General features: G+C 37.6%; 1 protein-coding gene across 1 annotated transcript; it reads left to right on the forward strand.

Annotated features, from left to right (window-relative positions):
• On the forward strand, nucleotides 1–9,495 carry LOC126761874 (xenotropic and polytropic retrovirus receptor 1). The gene is made up of 6 exons (XM_050478300.1): nucleotides 1–174; nucleotides 747–1,935; nucleotides 2,003–2,197; nucleotides 6,246–6,415; nucleotides 6,655–6,897; nucleotides 8,480–9,495. The coding sequence occupies exons 1-6, from the start codon at nucleotides 106–108 to the stop codon at nucleotides 8,615–8,617; spliced, it is 2,004 nt and encodes a 667-aa protein (XP_050334257.1). The 5' UTR covers nucleotides 1–105; the 3' UTR covers nucleotides 8,618–9,495.
• Nucleotides 9,496–10,518: the final 1,023 nt, after the last annotated feature.

Genomic DNA, 10,518 nt, shown 5'->3' on the forward strand with positions numbered 1-10,518 from the left:
GTGTGTATTTGTATTGAATGTGATTGTGAAAATGATTCGTGTGCAGCGTTTGCTGTTGAATTATTTAGTGAAATTATAGTGAATTAACACGCTGCGGTTGTTAAAATGAAATTTGCCGAACACTTGAGCGCGCATATAACACCGGAATGGCGAAAACAGTACATAAACTACGAGGTAGGTTTGGCAATCGCGACGCGTTTTATTTGCGTTTTCGGTATGTTGGCCAGTGAAAAGTGAAAATCTTGTAGATACTGCTGCAGCGGGTGGGTGCTCGCTGACAGCTGTTGTCAGTTGGGTGGGTGACGTCACAAAAAGCTCGTTGGGCAGCTGTCAAAGTGAGGAGCTTTTATTTTGGCGGGAAAAAGTGGTGGGCGTATTGCGCATGATCGTAAACAGACACCTGTTGCAGAATGTTTAGAAGCTGGAGATGTAAACAAAATGAAAAACATGTGTTGTGTGGTGTGGATTGTTTACAAACAATCAATGTAAACAGAGAGAGCTTTCAAGTTGAAGAGGAAATGAGAGAGAGAGAGGTTTTTTGGTTTTATTTTACATATGCATTTATGTATATAATGAGAGCTGTATAATAAGTGGATTTCACATATACTTATAAAAACTTTATTGCTGATAAAAAAAAGTACAGTCATGTGTGTTATAAAAGCACTGTTTGGTACTATATATAAAGCTTTTATACCTTAGAAGTAATTTATGTTAGATTTACCAAAAAATATTTACTGTTTCTGCAGGAAATGAAGGCAATGCTGTACGCGGCCGTGGAGCAGGCGCCGTCCGCTGAGCTCGTCGATCCAGAGGTGCTCTCACGTTACTTTGCCAAATTTGACGAACAATTCTTCCATTACTGCGACAAAGAGTTGGCAAAAATCAACACATTCTACTCTGAAAAGATGGCTGAGGCTACACGAAAATATGGCAACCTCCGCAGTGAACTTAGCGAAACGCTTGAGATGGGCGCGGTCAAGAAGCAACCCGCTTGGAAGTCGAAAACACCCTTGGGCAAGAAGAATGTACCAGCGCGTAAAATACAGGATCTCAAATTAGCATTTAGTGAATTTTATTTGGGTCTCATTCTACTACAAAACTACCAGAATTTGAACTTCACCGGCTTCCGCAAGATACTCAAGAAACACGATAAGCTCTTGAGTGTTTGCGATGGTGTTAAGTGGCGTGAGGAGTATGTGGAGGCGGCACATTTCTATGTTAACAAAGATATTGATCGTTTGATACAGGAAACCGAGCGCGCTTTTACCAACGACATTGAGGGCGGCGATCGGCAGAAGGCCATGAAGCGCTTGCGCGTACCGCCTTTGGGTGAACAACAAAGCCCGTGGACCACTTTCAAAGTTGGGCTTTTCTCGGGTGCTTTTGTCGTACTCTTCCTTACGGTCATTTTGTCGGCAATATTTCATGGTTTTGGTGATGATTGGCGCGTGGGTCTGCGTATGTTTCGTGGGCCCTTCCTCATTATTGAGTTTCTCTTCTTGTGGGGCGTCAATGTGTATGGCTGGCGTTCGTCTGGCGTTAATCATGTGCTCATCTTTGAACTGGATCCACGTAATCACTTGTCCGAGCAGAATATCATGGAAGTGGCGTCCGTATTTGGCGTAATTTGGGCTATTTGTGTGCTCTGTTATATTTATTGTGACCCTTTGGGCATACCACAATATTCGGCGCCTATTTTTCTTTACACCTTGTTGCTTGCATTTTTGCTCAATCCAACGAAGACATTTCATCACGAGGCACGGTACTGGGCCGTGCGTGTGCTTAGTCGTGTTGTGATGGCACCATTCTTTTTTGTGACTTTTGCCGACTTTTGGCTTGCCGACCAGTTGAACAGTATTGTGCCTGCCTTCCTCGATATACCCTTCATTATATGTTTTTTCGGTGAGAATCCCAGTTGGCACAAAACCAGTGATGGTGAGTTGGGTGTCCTGTTCTCAAAAAAATCAGTTTTTATTTTATATTATTATTTAATTTCAAACAGGTGGCAGCACTTGTGTGCGGGACATCTCTATGGTGCGTCCAATTGTTGCTATCTTGCCGGCTTATTGGCGCTTCGGTCAGTGTATTCGTCGCTATCGTGACACACGTGAAGCTTTTCCGCATCTGGTTAATGCTGCTAAGTACGCAACATCCTTTTTTGTGGTGATATTCTCATACAAATTTCAGATAACCTCAGGTGAGTGGAAGCCATTATTGAATTTGAAATATTTCAGAACTTTTAAAGGGTTTGAAATTTAGATATGTATGTATGTATGTGTGTACGTTTTATCTGAACTCCAACAAAGCTATATATTTGAAACATGTATCATAGGAAAGTTTGTTAATCTCTTGAGATCGAATAAGTTATATATAAATTTCTTTGAAATGTATAACGTCCCTAAAGGGTCTCGCTCTGGTACGTGTGTTACTAGAAAGGGATTTCTTTGGAATTAACAGAGTTGTGGTGAAACTCATAGTACGTCTCTAAAATTTCCTATATGAATGTGCGAGCTTTTAGGAGGAAAGCTTGTAATACTATATGAAGTACATGAAATGGTTTAAAGCAGATTGTTTATGAGAACCAAACAATGACATAGTTCAACGTAGTATCTAAAATACTACCTGATCAAACTTCGATTATGAATGTATGTATATGTAAACATTTTCCCTTTTGATATATACATACATGAAACCAAATAGTTGTATTTTTGTAAAGATACGGATAAACCAAAATACCAAACAGAGTTGCAAATATATTCTATACAAATTGAAACACCCTGTAAGTATATAAATATTTATATACGTTTCTAGTTAGAAGAATTCTTTGAAAAAAAAACACCTGCTGACTTTCACAGCAGTACTTAATTGCCTTAAGGGGTCGGTAGGGTAATCTGGAAGTTTTTGATGACATCTGTCGCAGAAATGGCTGGGTGAATGAGATGCGTTTTTTCATCTGAAACACAAAAACCTAATATATTCTTAAAAAGCACGTGAATGGTTATCGTCCCTAGAATCATGAAAAAATTTTGATAAATAAAAAAGTAATTAACGTTTTTTTTTAATTTTTCTCCATGTTTTTTTACATAAATTTCGTTATAACATTGTCAAGAAATTATAAAAAATTATGAATGCAGAAGGGACGATATCCAGGCATTTTGGGGACATTAAAAAAAAAAACAAGAAAAAACGTTAACTTCGGCTGCACCGAAGCTAATATACCCTTTACAGGTGCATTTCTTTTAGTAACTATGTGTTCAGTTTATATGGAAGCTATGTGCTATAGTAATCCGAGCTGAACAATTTTTTCGGAGATTACATTGTTGTCCTAGAAAATAATCTATACCAAATTTTGATCTGAACAATTTCTTCGTAGCCTTAGAAAATAATCTGTACCAAATTTCGTAAATGTATCTTGTCAAATGTGAATGTTTTCCATACAAGAACTTGATTCCGATCATTCAGTTTGTATGGCAGCTATATGTTATAGTGGTCCGATATCGACAGTTCCGACAAATGAGCAGCTTCTTGAAGAGAAAATGACGTTAGCAAAATTTCAAATCGATATCTTAAAAACTGAGGGACTAGTTCGTATATATACAGACAGACGGATAGACAGACAGACATGGCTAAATCGACTCAGCTCAACATACTGATCATGTATATATATACTTTATAGGGTCTCCGACGCTTCCTTCTGGGTGTTACAAACTTCGTGACAAACTTAATATACCCTGCTCAGGGTATAATTAAGCAAATCGGTTAAGTAGTTCGACCGGAATCACATCCGCCATTTTAAAAAAGTGTGTGTTTGAGAAAAAAACGTTTAAAGTTTGAGGTGAGGTGATTATTATGTTTGGTCCTTTTTCGAAACCTTCCTATGGTAAAGTGTGTTTCTACATTAATTCTAAGGGTATAAGGGAACAGAAAATGCAAAAAAAAAAGAAATTTTAAAAAGTAGATCACCCTACTGACCCCTTAAAAGTTAAAATGTAAAAGGCGAGAAAATATATATAAATAAGAAATGTTCAGGAAATTAAACATTTCATTTCTAACTGAAAGGTGGCTTCTTAAATTCACCGTTTTCCCCATTTTTAATTCAATACATACAAACAAAACTTAAATAAAAATGTTAATTAACTGAAATAATATCCCCCAACCGTTATGCATATTTAAAAATACACCTTAAAATGATAACAAAGCATAGCTATAAAGAAAGATGTACCATTGGGATTAGGAAATATATGGAAATGTTGAACAAAATATTGAAATGAAAAGTTCAAAGGGTTCGTGTGTTCCATCTCGTTGCCTTAGTTGCAATAATTGAAGCTGGGAAACCCACATACTTTGTGTACACTTACTTATAAATGTATGTATGTATGTGTGCAAAATTAAGTACTACCGGCAACGAGTGCGTAAAATATGTTTTAGTAGGTTGTATGTTGTTCTTCCCAATGAAGGTCATCCCTCGACAGGAAATGCTGAATAACCGAGCAAGTGTATAGCGTGAGACGGCTGCCCGTAAAATCACTCACCTATCGAAGGGACTTAAAATTTGTAGGTATGAGTTGGAATTTTAAATTGCGCACGATATTGACGAGAAAAGGCGAGCTAGTTTGGAAAAAGCATTGTAATAACTATTACACTAAATGTCTGATAAATAATAATTAAATATGATTATTTCTTATATAGTTAAAATATGATAATTTTATTAAATTGTCTGTTCTGTGTTGGAAAAAAGCTTTATAACTCTCAAAAATATCCTATAAATATGAATGGATGGTATGCCACCTGTATACCTCTAAACGCGTTTGAACTATTTTAGTTGAAAAATTTTGAACAACTTTATCGCAATTAGTAGAAAGTTACTGCGAATTATGGATATTTTTGGGATTTATAACAAATGCAAGAAACTTAATGTGTTAAAAGCACTTGGGTCTCAAATGTCAAATGATACAGTTAACGTACTGTTAACCAAGGAACATTAACTGTTAAAGTATTTATTTCGCATCAAACTCTACAATGTGGTTTCCGAGGAGCAAACATACTTACGGTATATACTATACATATACTGTGACAAAAAAGTACCGGAAATTGTAAATAAAACGCAAAACATTTATTATTCATCAATATTTATTATTTCGCCTTCAAAGTAATCACCACCAGTTGTAATACACTTATGCCAACGATTTTTCCAGTCCTCGAAACATCATCGTGTAAAATCCATGAACTGTTGTTCCACAGTTTCGGCCGTTTTCGACAGATGTTCTCATGCAAATGCCTCAATGCGGTCAAATAGAACTCCTTATTGACCGTCTGTCTCTACGGAACAAATTTATAATGCATCAACCTACGAATATTGAAAAAAGCAATGAGCATCAACTTGATATTTGTTCGGCATTGGCGTGTTTTTCTTTTGATTCCGGCTCGTTTTTTCCCTCCATTCCAGTATTTGTTGACTTGTTCGCTTGTCAAACTCATAAACGCATGTCTCATCGACAGTTATAATGCTGCCTATGAATGTGGAGTCGGAATTCGTACGATCAAGCACGTCCAAAGAGACCTGTTTACAGTACTCTTTTTGAAAAAAAAAAAAAAATTTATCGAGATGGGTTGAGCAAGAACGCGTTTCATACCCAAAATATATCCCTAAGTCATTCGAACGGACTTGCGAGAGATGCATGTACATAGATGTAGGCTCTGTTACCATCCCTTTAACACTTGACTGACGATTTTCAAATACCATATCCTTCACTTTTTTAATATCATCATCAGTTGAAAAGGTCAAAGGTCGTCCAGACCGAGGCATGTCTTCGAATATCGCTCGACCGTCTTTCAAGGCTTTGTACCACTCGTAGGCTTATGTTTTTGACAACACTGAAACACCGTAAAACTTAAATAATTTTTTTAATAAAACACTTTTTTTTGAAATATCATTTACCCGGGACTTTAAATACAATTTTCGGGTGCTTTTTGTCACAATGTATGCCTCTGTTTAGTCAATGGAGTTACTTTTGTCACAAATAATCCAACACAAACTGCTTTTACATATTTTCTAGTAAATTGTTAAGTCTACTTTAACTTCGCAATGAACAAAATAAATACAATTGACCTCTCCAGTACTAAGCTTAATTGACTGTTAATAACATTTCTGCACAAACATTCCCCAATGTCTGCATAATTCAGTTAAGGTTTAGCACCTCTCTCATTTCTTCACTTTCTCTATCCCTTTTTCTCTTTTTTTACAGACGGCTACTTCACATCGAAGGATAATCCTTGGTTTTATTGCTGGATAGTGGCGGCCATTGTGTCCTCATGTTATGCTTACACGTGGGACATTAAAATGGATTGGGGCCTCTTTGATGCCAAGGCTGGTGATAATCGCTTTTTGCGTGAAGAAATTGTCTACTCGTCGACGGTAAGTGCTTGTCGGCATTACAGTTTTCTCACACACACGCACACTCATATAAAAATATGCAGAGATATTTCAAGTTGGAGTATTTTGCTGGCAACAGCTCGTTGGTTACGCCCCAAACACTTTACAGTTGTAAATTGACATGATTTTTTGCCCAATTAGGCAGCTATTTACTTATTGTTTATGTATTGTACGTTCCTTTGTTTCTAACGGTGTATTTTCTACTTATTTATCTCGCACAGTGGTTCTACTACTTTGGCATTGTGGAAGATTTAGTGCTGCGTTTCGGTTGGACCGTATCGATGAGCTTAATTGAAGCGGGTTATATGGAGGGTGACGTAATGATGACCATACTCAGCCCATTGGAGGTGTTTCGTCGTTTTATTTGGAACTATTTTCGCTTGGAAAACGAACACCTGAATAATTGCGGTAAATTTCGTGCAGTACGTGATATTTCGGTGGCGCCCATGGATTGCTCGGATCAGGTGAGTGCTTCTTGGCTTTGTGCGTTAATTGCATAATTTATTATATGCAGGGAACGACAATAAATTACGGTTGAAAAAGTACTTTGTTACTCAGATTGAGAAAAGAGAAATATATGAAGAATCATTTTAAGTTAGGTGTAGGGATTTGCAATGCTGTTCTGATAAGTCAATATTGAGAGGTACATATCCTCAGTGGTCAATGATGTAAGATATGTATACTATGGTGACCCTTACTATAAAAACTTTAGCCGAAGCAGAACCTAATTTTGGTTTGACAGCCTGTGGAAGAGGTTGTGTCTGCTGATTTTGGAAAACCGGTGTAAGAGCAACATCTGTCGGCGTTTCGATCTGGAAAATTAATGAAATCGTATGTTGGTTTTTGCTGACAAACATCATCTCGTATTGGCAAACTGTAAGTGCGATATCACAGAGATAGTAAGCCGTTTCTAAAGACCACGTCGGCTAAATTCTGCGTGAAATATTGGGAGAGCTATCATGCGGATTCGACGTCAGAAAACGAAACCCCTTAAGCTCTGGAAAAAGTAGTAGAAAGTAAAGAAAAGTCTAACAAGGCAACGTACTGTTTTCCATCTCCGCCGTCACTATGACCAAAGAAGTCAAATTAGACTATGAATGCTACCACAAACGCCGTATCCTCCGAATTTCTCTCCTTCCGATTTATTGCTGTTTGTACACTTGAAAAGGTCGCTCACTGGGCAGAAATTTTTTACTTTGCAGGCCTCCCGAAGAAAACGTATTTTTCAAGATTGTTTGAGAAGTCATGCAGTTAAGAGTATTAGTAGTAGTAGAGCAGAGGTACGGGATTAAATTCTGTGTGAAACTCGGTAAATCTGCGACAGAGACGTTATATATGATCGAAGGCCAGAAGAATGAGCAAATCCAGAGTGAAAACCATGCTCATTTTTTTTTGACATCAAAGGCATCGTCCACCACAAACCGTTAACGCCAAGTTTTACGTGGAAGATTTCAAGAGACTCAAACGAAGAGTCAATCGGGTCTGACAAGACATCGCAGCCGATTCGAAGTTGCACCAAGGCAATGCCCCGCCTCACACCGCCTTTCTTGTAAACAACTGCCTAACCAAGGCCGGCATCTCAACGCTTCCGCAGCCGATGTGGTCCCCCCGGACTTTTTGGTTTCCTTGCCTGAAAAGGTTGTTGAAAGGCAAGCATTTTGAGACGACAGAGGGGATACCAGCATGCACCTCGTCTTTCAAGGCTCTCCGGAATCCCTCCGTGATGCCTTCAATGCTTGAAAATCGCGCTCGCAGCGCTGCATCGACGCAGAAGGAGCCTATTTCGAAAGTTGTTAAAGAATTGTTACAATTGGTTCAATAATTTTTTTTAAATCGACTCAGTCTTATAAATTTCCAAACAAACCCTTAAATTAAATACTTTAAGGAGAGCACATTATCAATTTCGGCATCTACTTATATCTTTTTCCTAAGCTGTCATCCCCAAATTTGTATACAATATTGAACTTTCTCTTGAACTTATTATATACTATAGTGTAGATATGTATGCATATATATACAAATATTTTTTGTTGTTTTTTTTGCTAGACGACAATTTTACGCATGATGGACGAGGAGGACGGCGTTGTCAACCGACGTGGCAAGACTAAAGGCCTATCGAAGAAGAAGGAGCAGCAACGCTTGTTGCTTTTACAAGGCGAATCTGTCGAAGATTTATGCTCTTAAATGGACAAAGGCTTTGCATTTTGTTTTAAATTTAATTATATATACATATGTAGTTGCCATATCATTGCAGCAGCATAAACGTTTTGTTAAAGTATATATATATAGCTATATATATATAATAAGTGTAGAAAATAACAAGGAGCTCAGCAATTGGGTAGCGAAGTTGTAATATTAGAGATGCCATTAATTTCAATTAATGTGGCAACCAAATATTTATATACATACATATAATATGTCTATGTAATGTGAAGCGAAAATGGAAGCAAGAAAGTGAATTTCATGCTTCAGCCACGAGTAACGTATAAAGCCATATTTATATACATATATTAAAATATCCTTACATATTTATATGTATGTACAAATATTTATTTAAGTTTATGTACTTATATAAATTTCTTATATGCCAAAATTACAGTATAGTCAAATTTTAAATACTGTTCACTTAACAGTGCAACAAACAAAAAAAATAAGTCGCACAGGAAATACATATCCTCATAAGTGCTCCATCTGCTATTTTTAAATAATTTTAATAAAGGAAGTCATAGCAATTAATACAACAAAAGTTATAATACTCATGCCCAACTTTTAAGAACATTTACAGTGTATATATATATATGTGTGTATTGATACATTCATAAGTCTGTGACTGTCTAAATTTGTGTCCTCATGGGCCTTTATATCGAAAGGTGCGCACAAATTTAACTTTTATATATTGTATTTTTATATTTTTCTATAATTTGCATTTCTTTGTACTCGCAAAACGATTTCTATTTTCTTTGTTTGTTTTTCTTCCTTTTTTATATTGTTTGTGTAAACCAATTTAATGTAATAGAATTTTACATGTTAAATAAATGCTTAACCAAATGTTGTTCACAGAGTTTGACTCTTCTTTTCGCTTCAATGAGCGCCGGTAAAAGGTAAGCAAATACTAATTTTATGTCATGTACAAGTACGTATTTATCTTCGTCTTCTTGACTGGCGTAGACCCCGCTTACGCGATTATAGCCCAGTTAACAACAGCGCGCCAGTCGTTTCTTCTTTTCGCAACGTGGTGCCAATTGGAAATTCCAAGCGAAGCCAGGTTCTTTTCCATCTGGCCTTTCCAACAGAGTGGAGGTCTACCTCTTCCTCTGCTTCCACCGGTGGGCACTACATCAAATACTTTCAGAGCTAGAGTGTTTTCGTCCATTCGGACGACATGACCTAGTCAGCGTAGCCGATGTCTTTTAATTCGCTGAACTATGTCAATGTCGTCGTATAACTCATACAGCTCATCGTTCCATCGAATGCGATATTCGCTGTGGCCAATGAGGAAAGGACCATACGTTTTTCGCAGAACCTTACTCTCGAAAGCCAAGTTGCAAGTGCGACGATTGTTTGTTTGATGACAGGAGATATTTCGTCTTGCCCTCGTTCACCACCATACCCATTTGCTTCGCTGCCTTATCCATTCTGGAGAAAGCAGAAGTAACTGCGTGGTTGTTAAGGCCGATGATATCAATATCATCAGCATACACCAGCAGCTGTACACTCTGAGAGAAAATTGTACCTTCTCTGTTTAGTTCTGCAGCTCGAACTATTTTCTCCAGGAGCAGGTTGAAGAAGTCGCACGATAGGGAGTCGCCTTGTCTGAAACCTCGTTTGCTATCGAACGGCTCGGAGAGGTCCTTCCCGATCCTGACGGAGCTTTTGGTGTGGCTCAACGTCATTTTACACAGCCGTATTAGTTTTGTGAGGATAGCCTAATCAAACATGGCGGCATAAAGGCGGCTCCATTTCATGTTGTCATAAGCAGCTTTAAAATCGGCGAAGAGATGATGAGTGTCGATTCTCTTTTCACTATCTTTTCCAAGATTTGGCGCAATGTGAATATCTGGTCGGTTGTTGATTTTCCAGGTCTG

Source organism: Bactrocera neohumeralis, chromosome 6 (genome assembly GCF_024586455.1).
Source record: "Bactrocera neohumeralis isolate Rockhampton chromosome 6, APGP_CSIRO_Bneo_wtdbg2-racon-allhic-juicebox.fasta_v2, whole genome shotgun sequence".
Lineage (NCBI taxonomy): Eukaryota > Metazoa > Arthropoda > Insecta > Diptera > Tephritidae > Bactrocera > Bactrocera neohumeralis.